Source organism: Castor canadensis, chromosome 12, assembly GCF_047511655.1.
Source record: "Castor canadensis chromosome 12, mCasCan1.hap1v2, whole genome shotgun sequence".
In the NCBI taxonomy this organism is placed as follows: domain Eukaryota; kingdom Metazoa; phylum Chordata; class Mammalia; order Rodentia; family Castoridae; genus Castor; species Castor canadensis.
The window spans coordinates 85,570,302-85,593,541 of NC_133397.1; the positions used below are offsets into that span (position 1 = coordinate 85,570,302).

At 37.8% G+C, this 23,240-nt stretch overlaps 1 protein-coding gene and 1 long non-coding RNA gene across 2 annotated transcripts in view; one reads left to right on the forward strand and one right to left on the reverse strand.

The window, feature by feature from the left end:
- Aff3 (ALF transcription elongation factor 3) overlaps positions 1–23,240 on the reverse strand; it is a 494,906-nt gene that overhangs the window by 140,650 nt on the left and 331,016 nt on the right. The window contains exon 9 of the mRNA XM_074050356.1: positions 21,405–21,456. Coding sequence (XP_073906457.1) covers positions 21,405–21,456 — 52 coding nt within the window. The remainder of the gene's footprint in view (positions 1–21,404; positions 21,457–23,240) is intronic.
- LOC141414878 (uncharacterized) lies at positions 725–21,121 on the forward strand. Its single transcript, XR_012439832.1, has 4 exons — positions 725–827; positions 1,555–1,629; positions 13,112–13,244; positions 20,975–21,121. It is a non-coding gene; the product is annotated as an uncharacterized lncRNA (long non-coding RNA).

Genomic DNA, 23,240 nt, shown 5'->3' on the forward strand with positions numbered 1-23,240 from the left:
TTATCTCAACCAGCAAAAACCCTTTTTCCTTCCTATTATAGCTTATACTCTCTCTACAACAAAATTAGAAATAAGGGCAAAATAGTTTCTGCTGGGTATTGAGGGGGTAGGGGGTAGAGGGAGGGGGCGGAGTGGGTGGTAATGGAGGGGGTAGGGGCAGGGGGCAGAAATGACCCAAGCCTTGTATGCACATATGAATAATAAAAAAAAATAAGAAAAAAAATATTAAGTGGAAAATTTCAGAAATAAACAATTTATAAGTTTTAAATGATGTAAAATTCTGAGTAGGGTCATGAACGTTTGTGTCATCCTGTTCTGTCTTATGTGGGACATACATCTTCATTTTGTGTGGTATAGTGTCCACACTGTATAAGTTATTGGCCTGTTGGTCACTTAGTAGCCATGTGGCTATCAGACTGATTGACTATAGTACAATCAAATATTTTGAGGAGGGAGTAATGACCAAGTTCACATAACTTTTATTCCAATATATTGCTATAATTATTCTATTTTATTCTTCTTCTTAATCTCTTACTGTGCCTAATTTATAAATTAAACTTTATCACAGATATTTATGCACAGGAAAAACATACTGTATACAGAATTTGGTTTGATCTGTGTTTGCAGGCATCCACTAGGGGTCTTGGAACAGACTGTGAACCTCTCTGCTTGTCTCACCATGTGATCACTTTCTCCCACAAGCATTCTCGACACTGATTTGCCATGAGGCCCTCCACAGAGGCAAGCTGATGCCAGCGGCAAGCCCTTGAATCTCCAGACTTGTTAGCTAACACACCTTGTTTCTCTACAAAGTTAGGCTGCATCAGGTACTTTTGGTAGGAATGAAAAGCTGACTAATATACCATGGTTGATGGATGTGGCTGTTTTATTTTGTTTGGTAAAATATAGGTATGTTATAAGCCTAGGTAAGAAGAGCAACCAAGAAAACAAGAGAGGGGCCTCAAGTGGGGAGGGAAGGGAAGAAGCCAGGAGCACCAGAGGTGTAAAGAGTTAGGCATTTCTTCCTTTGAGATGAGAAAGAAGCAGGCATAGATCAAGCTAGGAAAAATTGAAGGTGAAAAAAATTTTACAGTGTTGCTCCAAATGCAATCTAGGGGTGACTGTAGCATTTTTCTTTTTGGTGGCACTGGGGTTTGAACTTAGGGCCTTGCACTTGCTAGGCAGGTGCTCTACCACTTAAGCCATGCCTCTAGCCTCATTTTTCTTCTTAATTATTTTTTTTAAAAAACCCAAAACTTGTGTTGCTGAAATCAATTTGATTCAGTTAAAGCAATGATGGCATCCTAATTATCAAAATCAATTGGGAAAGTTTAAAAAATACAGATTCCTAGGCCCAAACCCAGACACACTGAATGAAACTCTCTAGTGGGACAGGCCCAAAGAACCTGCATTTTAAAGTCGCTCCTTGATTCAGGTAGTTAAAGCAGGATTGGGGGCCTCCTGAGTTATGATTTTTGGCCATGAATATGTGTCAGAACCCCAGGGGCAGAAAGTATTTTAATTTTCACTTTTTATTTATTTATTCTTTTTGAGATGGAGTCTCTCCATGTTGCTTAGACTAGCCTCTAGCTCCTGGGCTCCAGGAACCCTCCTGCTTCAGCCTCCCAGGTAAGTGGGATGACAGGCATGTGTGCCATGCCCAGGTTGATTAATTTTAATTCACTCATATTTTTAATACTTAATGATGTGCACCCAGGCTCTGATCCAACTGGGAGATTGGGTTGGAAAAACAAACTATTTGGATAGGATACTTGAATCCACCATACCAAATCAGTCCTGTTTTTTAAGTCTCCTGGTAACTTTCTTTGAGAGTTTCTCCTACTGAAATGGTACATACTGCTCTGCTGGCTGCCACAGGTGGGCTGAGGTGGTTCCTTGTGGCCTCGTGGTGTGGTGGGTTCCCACAGGCTGCCCAGCTGGCGAGGGAAGGGGGACACTATCTCAGGCTCTCTGGCTTTGTAATTTTTTGAAGTCTCTTAACTGGGAAGCATACAGAATACCGCTGTTCTTTATCTGAACGAATCACATGATGTACCTTATAAATGAGTCATTAGGTTAAAGAACAGGGCAAACACAATAGAAAAGACAAGATAGTTTGTATTTCACTAACTCAAAAAAAATATCATCAGGCTGATTTGTAATGAATTCACTCAGGAAATTCCTTGCACTGTTAGGCTGATTTTTTTTCTTTTTCTTTCTTTTTTAAAAGCTGTAACAACAATGCAAAACAACTATAGAAATGAAAGGCTCCTACACAGCTGCTTAGTTTTGAGGAAAGCTCTAAATACAGCCCTTTAACTACCTCTTACAAATACAAATTTTTCTCTTATCCAGAATGAAAATGTGCTCCAATGTGCCTTGCTCCAGCAATCCCAACATTGTCAGATGTCTGATGCTTTAGATTACAGCAGAGATAGACACCAGCCATTCCCCTCCTTACAGGGCACTCACGTTAGCATACTCCACAGACAGTGCAAGCCTCACAGGCCCCGTCCCCCACAAGCAAAGATCTTGCTCTTGAAACACTCAACGACACAACAGTGACATGAAAATATTCTTACCCTGTGGAAGGCTTGATCCAGCTGTGGCTTAGCAAGTCAAAAACCAGTAAACTTGTTTGTAATAACATGCTAAAAATTCCAAAGGTTATTTTTCCTCATCCACATCTGAAAAGCCATCTCCTACAGAATGGTGTCACATCTGTGACGTGTCCAGGATGAAGGAAAGAGGCTTCTTGCTTATAGTAACTTGTCTGGTTAGAGATTAAAGAAAAAAAACAGTCTTGAAACTGTCAATATTTTTAACTCAAAAAAAGAATGCAAGCCATCCTCATGCTTCACGGCTGAACTGTGATTTTTAAACAGAGGTAGATTCCTCTCCATATCAGGTATCTGGTAGTTTTTTGCATTTCAGCACCAGACAAACAAAAGGTTATCCATGGAGTTTCAAAGGTGTCTTAGGAGCATAAACTGAAGTTAGGCAGCTTTCTTCTATATCCAATTACCAAAGAAGCTCACTGGAAACAAAAAACAAAAATAAAAAAACCCCAAACCTCCTTGCTTTGAGGAAGCAATGGTGGCATTCTAAGGTAGTGGTAGTTCCAAAGCTAGGATCCTTCATATTCCAAATCTCCCCAGTCCTGGATGAGCTTTGGTATTCAGATGTTAACAGAATGCCTGCCTTTTTAGCCAATATTCAGGCTAAAGAGTCTGTGAAACAGACATTTTCCATCTATGACCTCAGTTTGAGGATTTCTTTCTTGCAAAATTCAGTTGTTTTACTTGGCAGCTGGCCAGAATTCGTTCTTATTTTCTCTCTTTTTCCTTTGGTCACTTAGTCTATCTCTTCTCCCTTTAGCCTGTCTCTCTTCTATTCTTTTATTAGTTAAGACTTGGAGGCCAGTTGGACGTACAGTCTGTGTGGTAATTGCTAGAGTTGTTAGAATTAGTAAATGAAAGTAACAGGGTGCCTAGTTAAGTTTGAATTCCACGTAAACAACAAGAATGTTGAAAATATTGCATAGGACATACACATGCTAAAAATGATTCTTTGTTTTTCTGAAATTCAAATTTTAACTGGGTGTCTTATATTTTATCTGGCAACTCTTCTTTGGAGGTTGAGGAGAAGGGATTAAGAAAACAACAAAGGCATCCATTTACAACTCCTGGAAGAAGAGCAATTTCCACGCCTTCCCTTCTAAATGTGTTCTGTCTCAGTGTAATGTTCTCTGAGTCCCTGTCCCTTTAACCTATTTTTGACCCATCATTTTTACCAAGCTCTCCCCAGAGCAGACCACAACCTGATACTGAAGAAGACCACTTTAGGGTTCGGAGCTCACTTGGCATCACCCCTGCAAAACAGTGCCCCTGGGAACACGGGAGCCTAGTTCAGCAAGGCCATGCAAGTGTGCAAGTTTGAACTCATTATTTTTCTTCAAAATTTAAAAACCAAATTTATTATTTTTAAGGGCACCAGTACAGTTTCCTCTGCTTAGTTCTCATTTGGAGGCAATTTAGCATGATTAGTAATAGTGATCATTAGAAAAAACCAACAGGATCCAAATGTACTTTGAAAAGTAATAAAATGATCACTTCTTGGATATTTTGAAAGAGAAGATAAAAATACTCATATGATTCAGATCTACAAATAGAAGATAAAGATACTAATTACATTACCTATTAATTGAGGCCTTTTGGGGCATTTAAGTAAAGCCAGGGTGACACATAATTTGGAAATGCTGTTCTAATATTTAGAGACACATTCATTATTTTGGAACTATTTTGAAGTTCAGCATTCAAAATGGAGGCTCAAATGTATGGGTAAAAGCATGGGCTCAGGAGGCACATTGAGTTCAAATCCTGGCTCTGTCACAAACTAGCTGTGTGATCCTGGTGAAATTCCTTAACCTCTCTGTGCATGTATTCCTTATCTGAAAATGAGGATAATTACTCCAGAAAGCTGTGAAAATGATACGAGAAAAGTGCTCAGAACAGTGCTTACAACAGGGGGACTCAGACCATAGGCTCTTGCCCCATCTGCCAAAATGGAAAATAAAATGCCCCAAATCAGAGAAGGTCTCCATTTTTACAACTGGCTTATGAGAGAAATGATTTTATCTTAAGGCCAAATGGATGATACAGATATACTTTCAAAATTATCAATAACATTTTATATATTTACTCATTTAGAAAAATACCTTTTTGTTTTCAGAGTATACAACTTCTGAAGTTAGCATCATATTAGTCTAAGAAATGAAGCTATATGGTTATCAGTTCTGTTCACCAATTGGTTATTTTTCTTGCATTACTCTGTTCATTATTCTACTTACTCCCTGAAACTCCAAAAGCATATGGATCATCCTCTTTTGTCCTCTTAGTCCATAAAGTCAATTAACCTAACATAATTTTCTAACGTTTGTGCTAAAACAGATTTTCAAATGAAATAGTCCCAGGTTACTGGGTTTTCTACTCTATTAGACAATTTTATTTTATCATAATAAAATACTGGAAGTTGGGCAATTTTCAAAGAAAATTGGTTTATTTGCCACAAAGTTGTAGAAGTTCAAGGGTCTGGCTCTGACACCAGCCCAGTTTTGGTGAGGACTTCATGGCAGTGGGTACCACAATGGCAGGGGCACATGGGAGAGGGAGATCCCACCACGAAACCAGAAGCCTCAGAGGGATTCAGGCGTCGAGCTCAGGCTTTTACAATGACTCAGTCTCTTGAGAACTCACTCTAGGAGTCAAGTGTTCACGTCCAAGGACATGCCCCCAAAGACCTAGGGACCTCCCACTAGGCTCCACCTCTTAAAGATTCCATTATCTCCTCATCAGTACCCTGGAAAATTACATTGCTTACTTTTTGAGTTGCTATGAAGATTCTGAGTTGATTCATTTGCAGGGTGGTCCCTAAGATTATATTTGTTCTTGTGTAATTGTTATTCCATATTACATTTTTAGAAAGCATTTAGTACACAGTATGGCTTCTAGTTTATATTTAGCTTGTGTTACCTCTTGATCATGCTCTTACAGACACCTGTCCTATTCTAATAAAATGCCTGAAATGTCATGGTTCCTTATTTTTAAAGCAGGTCTGGCCTTTTTTGACATAAAAAAGTGAATGTGTGCATGCATGTGAAAGTCTGGTTACCTGGCCTTATCCCTCTGTTCCCTGCCCCTTTGGATACTTCAGTCATTTAAGAAGCCAAGCGAGGGGTTGCTGGGGAGGGGGGGGTGTATAGAATTCCCTGTGGCACGACCTCAGCGGCAGAGCTACCATATTTCACATGCCTTGATGGGATCATGTGAATACAGCTTTCCTATACCCTCTGCCAACAGCAGAAGGCCCTCTGAGGTGAGCAGGTGGCCGAGGCTGGGAAGCTGTCATCTTACTTCTGCCAACTCCTTGAACTGTCAGCTGAATTCCAGGCTTCATCTTGGCTATTTGCAAGACTGCACTACTTGCAGAAATATCGTGGCACTTGCGTCTGGAGCCAGGCTTCCTTTGCCTACTCACAGGCTCAATGGGATGTGATTCTTGTCAACAGGGAGGGAGGGCAGATAGTAGCAGCTGTTAGGACTTTCAACCTTTGTTCATAAATGCATTTCTTCCTTAATCCCTCCTCTTCTGCCTCACAGGTCCTATGCTCCAGGCCACCAGCTCTGGAGCTGAAGGACCAGGCAGATTCTTGGCTCTGCAGCTGCTGCCAACTGTGAAACCTCCATGAGCCTGCTCACTTTTCTGAGATCCTGTTTTTCCCTTCTGTAATATGAGGCATAATAGTCTAATAATACATCCTATTGGACTGTTGTGAGATTAGGCATTTAATGCATGGGACTAGGCGGGGTGCAAAGAGAACTTGCAATCTGGGGGCAGCAGGGAATTCATTCTGCAAGTGTATCAGCTCTGCATTTTGGAGGTTTCTATCTTAATTGGAATATGTAGAAGAGAATGGACAGATCTAGCTAATGGTATTACCAAAAGAAAGTATACAAAATGCACAGTGAATGGATTCCAACCATCCTCACATTATTCTGCACTAATTCATTTCTTCATATTACTAGTTTTATACTGAATAAGTGCTAAGTTCTAAATGCTGAGAAAGGCTCTGACAAGAGCTGGAAGATGCTTTAGGAAAAACAATACTGAATCAGGAGAAAGCATAACCAGTCTCCTAAATGTCAGGCAATAGTTATTGATTACCTACTGTGTCAATAAATATGGTAATATGAACCACAATCCTCCACAGCCCAAGTGACTCCCCAGAAGAATGTTATCATCTACCAAAGCCACAGAGAATAAAGAGCAGCTAAGGTTTATTTGTAAATGTCTCTGCGAACTGAAAGAGCTCATTGCAAAGGTGCCAAGCTTCCTTCTAGAGACATGTCTACCTTAATCATAAGTGAATAACCAGTTACATATGTGGTCTAATTAAGAGTCACTGAAAACTTTCCTTCTCCTGGGACACAGATCCCAAACAGCTGTATTTTGAACTGTGAATGTGTCTTCAGATTTTCTGAGTTGTTAGTCCTTTGGGTTACTCTGAAGGGAGTAAGGGGGGTGGGGTGGGCTAAAAATCCTGTCATGTCCTGGCAGTGTGGGCCAGAGAGAGCGTCTGAGTGGGAACAGACTCACTGGCTGCACATCTTTGGAGAAGCTCTTTCAGCTTTGGTTTCCTCATCTGTACAATGAAGAAAGAAACCAGCTTTCAAAGCTTTTGGGAAGACTGGCAAGATCAGTTATATGGGCTAGCCCAACCCACATGGTTTCCTTCCCCTTGCTCACTCCTTTGGCATAGAGAACCACATTAGTTGGTTGGTATACTGTGCTTGTGAACTATGCTAACAAAAGCATATCTGTGTTGTGGTGACCTGTATTTAAAAATATGAAATAAGAAGAGTAATGGTAGGTATTGTTCGTGACACTTTAGATTGAGCACACATGCTCTCACAGGAGATGATATAAAATGTATTTCTGACTGTGTGGGTTGAGATGGTCTGTATCCCAAAGAATTAAAAGCAGGGACTCAAAGATATATCTGCACCCCCATTTTCATAGCAGCATTATTTATAAAAGCCAAGAGGTGGAAGCAACCCAAGTGTCCATGTACAGATGAGTAGATAAACAAAATGTGGTGTACAAATACTCTCTGACTTACGATGAAATTACAGCCTGATAATTCATATACTGAAAATGTCAGAAGCTGACTGACAATGCATCCAACCCATCTAACCTCCCAGACATTGGAGCTTAGCAACATGGCATGCTGCAGGGTGATGGCTGTTTCCCACAGGGAGCTGTGGCTTGCTGTCACGGCCCGGCATGTGAGAGGATCATACTGCATATCACTAGCCCGGGAAAAGACTGCAATTGAGCTGGGCACCAGTGGCTCACACATGGAATCCTAGCTACTCAGGAGGTAGAGATCAGGAGGATCCTGGTTCGAAGCCAGCCCAGGCAAACAGTTCACGAGACCCTGTCTTTCAAGGTGAAAGCCCAGTACTGAAAAAAAAAAAAAAAAAAGAAGAAGAAAGAAAAAGGCCCCAATTGAAAATGCCAAGTACAGTTTCTACTGAGTGCCTATTGCATGTGCATCATTGTAAAGTCTAACCATTGTAAGTTGAGCCTTTGTAGATCAGGGAAAGTCCACATATACACAGCGAAACATTAGCTTTAAAAAGGAAGGAAATTTTGACACATGCTGCAACATGAATGCACTTTGAGGACGTTATGCTAAGTGAAATAAGCCAGAAAAAGGATAAATTCTACTTACAGACGGCGCCTAGAACAGTCAAATACAGACTCATAAAGGGGAATGCTGGCTGCCAGGGAGGGAAAGGAGTGGAATGGGACTTAGGGTTTAATGGGTGCAGAGCTTCAGTTTGGGAAGGTAAAGAAGAGCTCTGGGGAAAGTTTGTGTTGATGGGAACAAAAACACATGAGTGTACTTCATGCTGTCAAAACAGCACACTTACAAATTGTTAGGATGTAAATCTTATATGTATTTTGACACAATTAAGGATGAAAAATTTAAATTACAAAAGGGTATGAGAAACCCTGACCTGTGTACCCTGAAGAGAAGTACATTTAAAGGGAGCCCAGGAGTAGGGGAAGGAGAAAGTATGGATCTTTGGGGAACCAAACAAGGGACAGGGGAATGAACTCCCTCATTTTGCTAGAGAATTCTCTCTTATGAGGACCAAGGCCTCCAGCCTGAGGTAAGCACACAGAAGACAAGGTGTGTACTCTTGTTCTGGGATGGCATATTTTTCCCACTCACATTCTTGTGTTTTAATCTGAACACAGACTCAGTGTGACCTAACATCTGGTTTTTCTCTTAGGCAAAACTGACAGTCTCACAGTCTCTTCTCTTCTAGCAGTGAGCCCAGCCCAGTGGACTCTGGTACAAGCATGCTGGTCACTATGGTCCTTTTTACCTATTGGATAAGCCATGCCTCTTTGCAGACTTAGGTCTTGTTTGTGTGTCTACATAACGAGGGGTCTAAGGAATCCTGAGGGGTCCTTCCAATTTCATTTTCATTCTTGGTGTCTTCTTTGCTGGCTGACTTTCTCCAGCAAAGGCTGTATGTTAGCCTTCTCATTTTCTTAGCTATGAGGATTCTGGCAAATCACTTAAACAGATATAGAAAGGAAATCTCTGGGGACAGACATCTCATGGACTAAAAGATCAGCCATCATTTATCATCTTATACACAGATTGCTCTAGCCAAAATAAATACCAGGGAGGTTTCAAGTTTCTTAGGAAAAAATCTTTTGGTAACAATTCTCCAATAGACCATGATCTCTCAACTTCCAGACACTATTATATGATTGGTTTGTATAACCTTATTATTAAATACACACGCATAAGTGATAGATTTCTTACACAGTTGTTCCCTTGGTTATTTTTTCCCTCCGTATCTAGCATTTCTATGCTAACAATGAGCGTAGAAATTTGAAGTGAGTACTTTTCATTGATATGAATATTGTGTTCATCTCACCTTCATACTTGACTCAGAGCTATATGTTGTATAGCAAGACAAGATCTTCAGCATCCTCTGGATTCACTCTGTTCTAACAGTCAGTGATGGCTGTGTCTTCTAAGATGTTATGAAAGAGAAGTCAGTGGTGGAAGTGAATTCTTTGGCTTCCTTCAGTCCATTCTTCTCTTTGAGGAGAGGCAAAGCCACTCACTCTGTGCAGATGATCCTGCCCTTGGGAAAGAGCTTGTTCGGACTGACATCTCGAGCAGACTGACTGTGCAGCTTTTCTTCATCACAGCTCCAGTTTCACCAGAAGACATTTTTAGAACTTTCTAATAATTTGTGTTTTTGCCACCCTTAATACTTTCTAGGTTTTCTACTTTTTTCTAAAGAACAGATTAAAATTCTAATAAAGCTCTGATCAGCTGCAGAGACAGGGCTGTTTTCTAGCTCCATAAGTCATAAATACTGTTCTAATAGCAGTAACAATGATTTATTGAGTGCCTACTTGATAATAGCCACTTTCCATATATTAACTTTTGAGGAAGGCACATTTCATGGGTCGCTATAGTTCAGTTTGAGCTTATAATAATTCCTACTCTTTTATTATTGTACAATGTATCCACCTGGATGGGCCATTTTCCTTCTGCCTCATTGGTTATTTTTTTTCTCCTAGGAGTTTAACACTTTGTGTTCAATACTATTTCCTCAATTTATGAAGGTCATTTTAAATCTTTATGTATTCTTTCAGGGTTACTAGAGTTATTTTGTTCAATTGAGGGCCAGCTACAAATGTGGAAGGGCACTTTCTTGGGATTTATCTATTTTCTATGCTGTTGGCTTTTGACTGAAGGTAGATTTTTCAGTTGTGGGAAAACTTGGATAAAACGAACATGGTATATGGCCTTCATAAACTCTTGGAATCTCCACTTGATCATTATTTCTAGAATTTTCCTAGTATGTTGGCCTCTTCCTCTTCTTTAGGCATTTCATTAATTACCTGCTCCTCTCAGGTTTCCAGAGAAACTATATAGTGCTTTGAGAGTGACAAAATGGGACGGTGGGTAAATTACTTGGCTTCCAGAACCTGAATCCTGGGTTCAAGTCCTGGCTTTGCATTCTAAGCTATAAAAGTTTAGTGATAACAGTTAGCCTCTTTTTGCCTGAAATTGGGAGTATTGCTAGATTTTTATGCAGGTTAGATAGGATAAAACATGTCAAGTGCTAAGAGTTGTATCTTGTCAAGATAAGTGCTCAAAATAGGTTTATTATTATCATATGTCAGGTAGAAAAGTTGTCACATAAATGTTTTATTCTTTCTATACACTTATTTCTCTTATTTTTTCAATTGAGATAAATTTTTTATACAGTGAAATGTGTATACTTACAAATAAAATCCAGTGAGCTTTGTTAAATGCATACCTTCTTGTTACATAGCTGATGCTAACGTATGGAACTTTCCAATACCCAGAAGCCCCACCACAGCCCCGCCTTGTCAATCTTCAGTCCCTCATAGCAATTATTATCATAAATTCAATCTCCATAGAATAGTTTTCCCAGTCTCTTGAACCACATATAAAACAAACCTTACAGTACACACTCTTTTGTGTCTGGATTCTTTCATTTCACTTAATACTTCTATGATTAACCCATGTTGTAATGTGTGTGACAGTTTGTTGCTTTTTAATTAGAAGAATCCCAATATATGACTACATCACAACTGTCTATCTGTTCATCTGTTGATGAATATTAGAAGTGTTTCCAGGTTTGGGGGGGAGAGTACTGGGGTTTGAACTCAGGGTCTTGGACTTGCTAGGCAGACTCTCTACCACTTGAGTCATGACCCCAGCCCTCCAGTTTTAAATTTATTATGAATAATGTAACTATGAATATTCTTGTACAAATCTTTTAAGGACATATGGTTTTCATTTTTCCTATACTGGTGTCTACAAATGGAATTTCTGGGTCATGAAATAAATATGTTTACTTGTAAGAATTTTCAAAAATTTTTAATACCATTTTACATTTTCACCAGCAATACAAGAAAATTCCAGTTGCTCCACATTTTCTTCACTGTTTGGTATTGTCAATCATTTAAACTCGAACCATCACAGTGGGGATATAGTGCTGTCCCACTGTAGCTTTAATTTGTATGTCCCTAAAATGAATGTTGCTAATGAAATGCACCCTTCAATCACTTATTGGCCATTTGTACAACTTCTTTTGTCTCTTTAAGCCTTCTGCCCATTTAAAATATTTATTTCTTTGTCATTTTGTAATTGAATTATCACAGTTCCTTATATATTCTGAATATAAATTATTTGCCACATATGTGTGTATATATGTATACATGCATGATAAATATGTTTTCCCAGCTGTGGCTTTCTTTTTCATTTTGATGAGCAGATGTTATTTTGTTGTTTTTTTTGGGGGGGGGGGCGGGGGTTGGCAGTGCTGGAGGTTTTTGAGCTCAGGGACTCATGCTTGCTAGCAGATGCTCTACTACTTGAGCCCCCTTTTTGCTTTCTAGTTTTTTTTTTTTTCCCTACTAGGGTCTTGTGTTTTTGTCCAGGGCCACTCTTGGACCTTGATCCTCCTACCTGTGGCTTCCCATGTGTTGCCATATCTAGCATCTCACTCACTTTTTACCTGTATGGTAAAAACTTTAATCCTCCCATTCTCTACCTCCAGAATAGCTGGGATTGCAGGCATGAGTCACTGTGCCTGGCCTAGACGATGATTGTAATTTTGATGAAGTCAAGTTTATTAGTATTTTTTTTTATGTTGTATATTTTAATGACCTCTGTAAGAGATTTTTGGGTGTGCCAAGTTTGTGAAGATACTGTTGTATATTCCTCTAGGAGCTGTCATTTTAGTTTTGATACTGAGGTCTGTGATCCTTTTCAGTTGTGTGTAGTGTTAGATTTTTTCTCTGATAGTTGTTATAGCATTTGTTGAAAAGTCTTGGCTTTTCCCACTGAACTACTTTGGTACCTTTGTGGAAAAATCAATTGTTCATATATATATGGTTTGTTTCAAGACTGTGTTTTTGTTCCATTGATTTGTTTGTCCTGATGTCAATGCCACACTATCTCAAATTACTTTTGTTTCATAATAAGTCTTGAAATAGGTAGCATGAGGTTGCCATCCTTGTTCCTCATCAAGATTGTATGGCTATGTAGGTCCTTTGCTTTTTTCTAAAAATTTTGGAATCAACCTGTAAAACTATTTTCTACAAAAAAATGTTTTGCTGACCTTTTGATCAAGACTGAGTTGAATTCATAAATCTCTAGGAGAAAAACTGAGTTACTAACATTGTCAAGTTTTCTAATTTATGGACATCCTTCCATTTAGTTAGTGTTTTAGTTTCCCTTGTTCAAGTCTCATACATCTTTTGCTAAATTTATTGTAATTAAAAATACTTTCAGATTTTATTTTCAACTGCCTATTGCTAATAATAATAGAAATACAATAGGCTTTTGCAAATTCCACCTTGATAAATTATGGATTCTTGTAACTGTTTATTAGGTTTTTAAGACTTTCTCTACAATCACTTTTCTTAATCTTTCGTGCATTGTTTTCTTTTCTTCCCTGATGGCACTGTCTAGAATCTCTAGGACAATGATGAATAGAGGTAGCAACAACAGATCACTGCTACATTCCTGATTTCAGGAGGAAAATGTTTAGAGTTTTACCACTGAATATGATAAGCAGTCGTGGTGGGCTTTTCTATTAGATTCGGTAAGTTACCTCCTACTTCTGCTTTTTTAAAATTTTGGTTTATTTATTCATTTATTTATATGTACATACATTGTTTGGGCCATCTCTCCTACTCCTGCTTTGCTGACTTTTTAAAAATAATTCATTTATGGGTGTTACATTTTGACAAGTGCTTTTATGCACCAATTTATATTCCTTTTCCTTTATTCTATTAGTTTGGTAGGTTACATTAATCGATTTTCTAATGTTAAATCACCAAGGTAGTCATAATAATCATATCCTTTTTATAAATCACTGAACTGGATCTTCTAGTATTGTAAGAATTTTTGCATCAATGTTTACAAGAGATATTGGGTTATAATTCTCTTTTCTTATGAGGTTTACGTCAGGTTTTGGTATCAGGGTTACGCTGGCTTTATACAACGAATTGGGTAGTTTTCCTTCCTTCTCTATTTTCTGGAAGAGTTTAAAACTGGCAGTTCATTTGTGTGTTCCGTTGGCTATAAGCAGTTTTTTCCTTTTTTTTGTTTTTTGAGAGAGTCTCTCACTAAAAAGGATAGTATGTAGCCTTGAACGCATGATATTCCTGTCTCAGCACCCTGAGTACTAGCATCACAAGGAATGTGTCAACACTCCTGATAACATTTTTGGTTTTTTTTTGGTGGTACTGGGGCTTGAACTCAAGGATTCATGCTTGCTAGGTTTTGCTAGACAGGCACTCTATCACTTGAGCTACTGCACAAGCCCTATATTGGTATTGGCTTCTCTCGAGATAGGGTCTCACATAGTATTTGCCTCGGGCTGGCTTTGAATTACAATCCTCGTGATCTCTGCCTCTGGAGTAGCTAGGATTACAGGCTTCCTATAACTTTTTTTTAATGTAAAGTTTTAGTAGAATTTAGCTCTGAAGGTTTGACTATTAATTCAATTTAACTAATAGCAATAGAGTCATTCAGATTTTCTATTTCTTCATGTGGCAATTATGATAAATTCCTTTTTTCCCTCAAAAAAAATTATTTGATCTAAATTGTCAAATTAATTGGCAGGAAGTAGTTCATAATATCCACTTACTATTGTTCAAATATCTGTAGTATATGTGATGATCCTGGAAATTAATGTTTCCTCTTTTTTTTTTTTTACTTGATCCATTTTGCTAATGTTTTACTAATTTTAATAATCTTTTTTAAAGAACCAAACTTTTGTTTCACTAATTTTACCTACTGTTTGGCATTCTCCATTATTTTTATTGTGTGTCTTCCTATTTATTTTAGGCTTTTAACTTATTTTCCTTTTCCTAGCTTCTTAAAGTAGAAACATACGTTGTTGTTGTTTAACTTAAATCATTCCAAATATAAGCATGTAAAGCTATAAATTCTTATGGTTGATCTTATTGTTTTAGTGAATCCTACAAGTGTTCACAAATTGTATTTTCATCTTCATTTAGCTAATTTCTTTCTAATTTCCCTTATGATTTATTCATTAACTCAAAGATATTTAGAAATGTTATTTAATTACCAAATATTAGAGATTTTCTAGATATTTTATTGATATTGACTTGCAGTATAATTATGTTGTGACCGCAGAAAATACTCTAAGATTTTCATCCTACAAAATTTATTGATACTTCTTTTATGTTGCTGACAATAAGGTCTACCTTGGTGAATGTTCCATGTGCATTTGGGAAGGTTCTGTATTTTGTACTTGTTGGGTGCAGTGTTGTATAAATGCCAGTTAAGCCAAAGTGGCTGATAATATTGTGATCTGTTCCATATACTTCCTAATATTTTATTTATTTTTCTACCAGGTGCTGAAAAAAGATGTTAAAATTTCTAATTATGATGCTACTTGTTAATTTTTGTTTCAAATATTTTGAATGCTTGTTGGTAAACATATATATATTTATGAATATTATGTCTTCCTCATTAACTGACTTTCTTAGTATTATAAAATGTCCTTATTATAAGGTACAATAACTTTTGTTTAAGAGACTAATTGGTAATTTTAAAATGCCAGTTTTCTTGTGTTTGGATAAATGGTTTATCTTTTCCATTGTATGGCTTCAATCAGTTTGTAGTTTTATACATGAAGTGTATATCATGTAGATAGTAGGTAGTCTTAGTTTTGTAGCTGGTCTAACCATCTTTTCCTTTTATTTGAGGTTTCAGTCCATTTACACAATGCAATTATTAATATGGTTGGCTCAAGTTTGCTATCTATACCTTTTCCTTTTTTTTTTTTACTGATTTTTTGTTGTTTTGTGTTAATGTAATTGTTTGATATTTTAATTCCTCCAATGACTTTTTAGATAAGCTGCCTTTTGGTATTTGTTTTTTTTTCCCTCTGGGTGAAGTATTATGTATCCATATTTATCATCAGTCTACACAGATGTAATATTGCAGTACTTCACATAAAATGTAACAACCTTGCAACTGTGTAATCCCATTTGCTCTCTTTTAACCTTTGTGCTATTTTTGCCATATATCTTATTTCTTCATATGTCAAAACCCCACAAAAGTATTTTATTTCTTAAATTAAACAATTTTTATATAAATCCATATTCGTATGGAGTTACACAAATTTCCTTCTTATAGAGCTGAGCTTCCATCTGATATTCTAACTCTTCAAGACTGACATTTTTTCTTCGTCATTCATTGTAGTGAAGGCCTATTGGAAATGAATTCCCTTAAGTTTTGTACATCCAAAAATGACTTGCCAGGCATGGTAGCAAACACCTATAACTTCAGCTACACAGGAGTTGGAGATGGGAGGACTGTGGTCTGAGGCTGACCTTGGGCAAAAGCACAAGACCCTATCTGAAAAATAACTACAAAGAAAAAAGGGCTAGGTGTATGGCTTAAGTGGTGGAAGGGCCTCAGTTCAAATCAAGTACTACCAAAAAAAAAAAAAAAAGACCCAAAACAAAGAACCCCCTAAACCAAATGTCTTATTTCATGTTCAGTTTTGATGGATATCTTTGCTTGATTTAGAATTCTGTCTTGGCAGTCCTTTTTCTTTGTCTCTCTTCGTCTTTTAGTACTTTAAGAATTTTTGTTTTGTTTTGTTTTTACATTGCACTACGTCTCTATGTTTGTGATAGAAATTTTTTGGTTAATTGTGTTATTATTTCCCTATAGATAAAGTCATTTTTCTCTGGCAGCTTTCAGGATTTTCCTTTAGCTTCAGTTTTCCAGAATGTGATTTCATTTGTATTTATGCTGCTAAGGGTATGCTGAGTTGCATGGACCTCTAAGTTAATATTTTCACACAGTTTGGGAATTTTTCAGCCATTATTACTCCACATACTTTTTCTGGTTTCTTTTCTCTCTCTTCCCCTTTGAATAATCATATATAATATAATAATAACATATATATATTAGACCGACTGACATAATCCCATAATTCACTATGGTTTTTTCATCATTGTAAAATCTTTACTCTCATTTTTTTTCACATAAATCTTGTTGATCTGAGTTTAAGCTTTGTCTTATAATTTCCATTCTTAATTTAACATTTCCCAGTATATTTTTCATTTCAATTGTTTTATTTTTCAGTTCTAAATTTTCATTTGGTTCTTCTTAATAGTTTACATTTCAGTGATGAGATTCCCCTTCATTTCAGTCATGATGACCGTGTTTTTCTTTCTCTTCTTGGACATATAACAGTTGTTTCTAAAATTCCTACTTGAAAAAAACTTAAAGATACAGAACTATGAAATCTGTTACAGTGGCTACTTTTTCTCTTGGCTGTTGATCATGTTCTCCTATTTCTTCATATATTTTAATTTTTGATTAGATACTAAACATTGTGGATGATATAGAGTGTTGAGTCTGGAGACCTAAGGCAGATGAGTGAGTATCCCATCCCCCATGGAGAGCGCTATGATTCCTGCATCCTGAGAAGGAGGTGTAAATCTGCACCCTGAAGAGGAGATACAGGTCTCATAGATCTGCCACTGGGCTGATGAGCAAAATGCTCTCAAGATTGTCCCCCTCCCCCCACCCCCAATAAGGGGCAAACAGACCAGCTCATCTAAGAGAGCCCGCGAATCCAAGGCCAATGAGAAAAGCCCACCTGACCCTTACCCAAACCCAGAGTTAAAACGTCCATAAAAAGCCCCAGCCTTTACCTGAGCGGGAAGCCACCGGTTTTGGGCACTGCCACACTGCTCTAGCTGTAGCCTTTCCTTTCTATCTAATAAATCCTACTTTGTATACTGGCTTTGATTCACAAATCAATCAGCTTCCTCACGAGCCAGTTGTCTGGCCTGTGAAGGCAAGGACCCTTGACACCGGCCCACATTTCACTTCTGCATGTAACATAGAGATTTGTTTTTTCTCTTAAAAAAGGTTGAGTTTTTTGTTCTATTGGGCAGTTGCATTTTTAGCTGATAAGCCTGAACTTGTGGATATTGGTAATACAGCTTGTCAGGGAGGATCTGTTTCGAATTTGGTCTTAATTTTAGAGGGACTCCTTTGTCTGAAGGCATGGTCCTTCTGGGGTTAGAAAACTCCTGGTGTTTACCTAACATTTCTATCTTGGAGGAGTTTCTAACTCAATATAGGCAGTAGCTGCAGGAAGTAGGCAGCTTGGAAATCTCTGGTCATTCTTTCCAGGCTTCTAACTATTGTTTTCCACCGTGCTCTTTTGTGTCTTCCCTTACATATGCAATTCAGGGTTCATTCAAGGACTGATGGGAATTTATATACAGAATTAAGGGCTGTTTTCTCTCTGACTTCCTCCTTTATGACATAGGCATTAGGGTAACTGACAGTAGGCCACAGATATTTAATTTATGCCTTTATATGCTTATATTACGATTAAATAGTCACTTTTATCTGAATCATTGACATTAATCCTGAAGGTATCCTCAGGTATTATCCAGGCCACTCTATCCTTCTAGGCAATGAGTATCTAAAACTAATCATCACTAATTAATATAAAGGAGGGTAGTGAGGAAGGATGCTTCTTTTCTTTGGGTGGGGCTGTGGTTTGAACTCAAGGCTTCCCTCTTGCAAAGCAGGCACTCTACAAATTTATCCACACCCCCAGTCTATTTTGCTCTAGGTATTTTGGAGATGGGGTCTCACAAATTATTTGCTAGGGCTGGCATGAAATGGGATCTCAGTCTCCCATGTAGCTAGGATTATAGGTGTGAGCTACTGGCACCATTGAGCAAGGACACTTCTTTAGGAAGTGGACTCTGCTGCTTAGAGATTCTTGATTTTACATTACAAGTTATAATGGCTTTAAATGAGTCACAGGTTCATAGAATTATATGATAGAGTAATGCACACTGAGGCCCTGTGTGAAAGAGGTACCACCAATTTTAGTGTCATTTGCTATTTCTGGTTTGCTTTGTTCTAATTCACCCTTTCAGCTCTCATGAAGTCCATAATTTTTCGTCCGTTCCTTTCCCTTGTTCCATCTTTGGAAAGCTGCAAATTCCTAGTTCTGTTTACCTGGCTGCTGACTCATTCTAAGTTCTCTGACCCTTCTTGTTATGGGTTGAATTTTTCCCTCCCCCCATTTCACATGCTGAAGTCCTAACTTCCAATACTGCAAAATTTGACCTTATTTTGAGAGACGATCTTTACAGGGGTAATAAGTTAAAATGATCCTAAATGGTCCTAAAGCCATCAGAATGAGTCCTACTCCAAAATGACTGGTGTTACAAAAAGAGATTCTGAAACAGGTACTGAGAGATGATAACCTGAAGACACATAGGAAGAACTGACCAGGTATAAGCCAAGGAGAAAGGCCTGGAACATGTCCTTTCCTCAAATCTTGAAGAAGGAATCAGCCTTGCAACACTTTGATCTGGGACTTTCAGGATCCAGACCTCTGAGGAAATTAATTTCTGTTGCTTAAGTCACCTATTTTGTGGTCCAGTATTAAGGCAGCCTTGACAAAGTAGTACACTTACCATTCAACAGAATAATATGATTTTAGATTTTTAAAAACTTGTTGGCTTTGTCTCTTGAGACTATACATCCTTCATATGGTAAATTGGAAAAATCAGGAGGGTTATGTTCTGATTTATCCCTTAAGTTGAATGACCTTTCTGATCCTCAGATTCCCTATTCATAACTCAGGATATTGTCCCAGCCCTACCTACCTAAGTAAAGCTCAAATGAGGTACTGCACATAAGAATGTCAATGCCAGGGCTGGAGATGTGGCTCAAGTGGTAGAGTGCCTGCCTAGTAAGTGTGAAACTCTGAGTTCAAACCCCCGTACCACCAAAAAAGAAAAAAAGAATGCCAATACCACACTTGTCTTAGGCATCCTGAATTTCACTCTACTCATAACAAAACATGGTGCTTTTCTTGTCTAACTATAACAGAACCACTGTGAGAGGGCTCTTTGAGAGATTCCAAGTTCATAATTCTCCATTTTAAAGAGAGTTCCTTGCAACCTCAGGGTTTATTTCTGTAATTTCCAACTCAAGAGGCTGGTGAAGGAGGAACTGCTTTGCTCAGAGAGACAGGGATGTGGGGCTTCTACCATTTTCATATCTCTAGAGGATTAAAAGTTATTTCCTCACACAGCTTATTTATTTTTACACATTATAAGAAATAAGGAATTGAGTAATGGAAACCAGTTATCTTAGGGAATGGACTTTTTTAGAAAATGTATAAGAGAAGGGGAAAGGAGAACTTAAATGGCAAATAGAACTGCATTAGCAAAAACTGGTGTCTCCTGACACCAATATCCATCCTTCGTCCCTCCTTTTCCTCCTTTCTCTCCTTCCCTCCTCTCTTCCTTGCTCCCTCCCTTCCTTAGTTTGGTGGTACTGGGGTTGAACTCAGGGCCTCATGTTTGCTAGGCAGGCACTCTACCACTTGAGCCACTCTGCCAGCCCTGAATATGATTTTAAAATACATAAAATTAAATGTAGCATACTAGCAGCTTTCTAAGATGTTTTCTATGTTCTTTTACCTGTTTCTAAAATAATTTTGCTGTTGAGAATTTGAAAATTTATTGTGTCTACAGTAATTATTACTCCTACTAAATAACTGATAAAAATAGAATTTTCTGTAAAGTAGCTTACATTCTAGTTGTGTAAATTCTTATTCAGTCAAAATGTTACTCAAAAGAATTTTTTAGTGACTCTACCCTTTTCAGTTCTCTAGGATGCCTCCAGGTGGCATTAAAACTCTGTTCTCATTATATTTTGTAGCACAAACAATTTAAAAATTAGTAATATTTTAACCATTCAAGACCAGTCACATTCATTATATCATTAGAACCACAGCAATGAAGCTATTTAGAACTTTCAGGGTAATCTTAAGAAAGACAAACCAATAATCATATCTATTCAGTTGTGTATAGCTATGCTGTATAAGCCAGAGGAGTTTTCAAGAGTGGGAAACAGAACACGGGCCAAATAAGACACTCAACATTATACCACAAGCTGTGATTTTTAACGAATAGCACTTTAAATGCTTAGTAAGTAATGAGAGTGCTGATCCACAAACAAATACATTCACAAGGCCTGTCCTAAAATAAAAAAACAGATTTCACTTATTGAGACTGATAAAAATAAATATATTTCTTAAAAGGTGCAAGGCTGTTACTGATCCCTGTGGAGCTAAGACAAAATCATCCATTAGCATGTGAATATTATTTAAATACTGGTACATCAATTTGGCATTAGATTAATCATTAAAAACATTTGGATTCTTTGAATTTTTCACATAATTCAGAGGTGAGCTCAAAATGAACTTCATATTTTCTTCTCTTTTTCTTATAGGGAATGAAACAGTTGTGAGAAAAGGAAGACAATTATATATAGTCTACCTCCGACATAACTCTGTGTTGTGTTTATACCTGATGTCAGAACACCCATGACCCAATATGTGTGAGCAGTTCTGACTGTCTTATGACAGTACTGAAAGTTTCCAGCCAAATTCTAAAGGGCTTGCCTTCCTTCTCTTCTCATTACAATTCTACTTCATAAAGAGGAACATTTGCAGTTTCAAGATTCCTTTATCTATACTAAAGCAAAAGGCCTCAGAATGCATCTGCAGGGAAAGCATTTAAAAAGACATTATCATGAGGAAAGAGAGCCAGGGCTTCCTTCTATATGACTGTGACTATTACAAGATACTTAGACTGTTTCATTTTTTTATAAGGCATATTAAAAAATACGCATCTCCCAGAGAAACACGAAAGAGACTTACGATGTATTCGATGTGCCATTGTCTGGACTCTCTGGCTCGGCATCACCTTTCTCTTAAAAAGGAAGTAGAAAAAAATACCAACATGTGAGTCTTGCAGTCCTTAAGAGAGATTACACATATTTCTATGCTCCTATTAACAATCTTTCAAAATGTGCAGCAGGAGGCTTTTAAAATATCTTTTATTGTCTGAGAACTGGATTTGCAAAATAATTCATCTTTGCAATGAAATTGCCTAGGCACACAGATCTGTGAGTAGGTACTAAGGAGCCATTTGCAAATAACCAGAGACTCAGAGTAGAGACCTTGCCAAAAGATGAATATCTTACAGATGGAATCAGTTTCTTTCCATTTCACTTTTCAGAAAACTTAAAGAAATAAACCCATTAGCATTCTACATCCAAGGCACTCTGAACTTTGAGCCTTTCTGCTAACACAGGCCAGGTGGGGTCAGGCTGAATCAGAAACTGGAGAAAAGAATTTAGAGAACACCGAGATTAAAGTCATGAGAGTCCCCTGATACTCTGTGGAGAGCCCTAGCATCAGGCTTTGGGGCTCCCAAGTTAAAGCAGCAGAAGCCAAAAATCCTTCCTGATCATCTGAGAGGCTAGATAAAAAATGTTTCTGTGGGATGAGGTCACTAGGAATTTAATGGATTTAGTTAGAGGAGCCTGGAAGCAGTTCATTTTTTTGCAGTTTGAAGGACAAATTCCTTCCAAAAAGGCATAATATAATTCCTAATCCTGGACCCACTGGTGGTTTGAAACACACATCATCATTCTGTAAGGAGTTTCTCTGGATTTCCTGTGGAAGGAAGGAGAAGGGTCACTCGTGCTATGGCTGCTGATGGTTCTGCAGTGCTACTAGATGAAGGTACCCCACGGAAAGTTCTAAGTTGCAAAAAATGGTCTGGTTGTGGCACCTTGCTTTGTTGTGCTCTTTCAAGTCAGGACTGGACATCTCCTGGGATCCTTCTGTCTGCTTCTCAGGCCCTCAGGTCTCTGTACTATACCAAGACCCATTTGTCAGCTGTTAACATTGGTTTGTGGTCACCTCATCCCATGACCTCCTAAATTACATAATGAACATATCTCAAAGGTATTGTTCAAGATGAGCTCAAAATGAACTTCATATTTTCTTCTCTTTTTCTTATAGGGAATGAAACAGTTGTGAGAAAAGGAAGACAATTATATATAGTCTACCTCCAACACAACTCTGTGTTGTGTTTATACCTGATGTCAGAACACCCATGAGAGACAGCCACGCAGTTCAAAAGCTGGTCATTTAAGAGGAAACCAAAAAAGTCATAAAATCAATGTTGAAAACAAATTGACTAGCCAGGGACCGAATTCATATGAAATCAAGTTGAAATAAAAGCAAAGGCAACAGACTAATAAACTTGTTCTAAAACTATGAAATGTTGTATTACATTTGGCCTTCTGGGCAGGGCTGTGGTATGCTCATTTAGGAGACATGGAAGGCCTGGTCAACTGGCTTCCATCCTGGGAAATAACCTAATTTAGTGCCTTCCAGAATCATCTTTCCATTGAACAATCATCATTCCTGCCAAAATTCCCCAATAAATTGCCATCACACCTGAATCATGTAAGACAAACCTAAATGTACATTTAATTTTTCTCAAACATATTGATCTTTCCTTTTCCCCTTTGGATTTGGAGAAATTGGTTACTTTCTCCAAGGTATAGCTGCCAGCAAATTACACCATGCACTGTGACCATCAAGAATGTAAAACAGCAGGCTCAGCTGTAGCAGACAACAGTAAACATTTCTAAACAATGTAATGTCAGAAAACAGGGAATCAATAATATAAATAAAGAC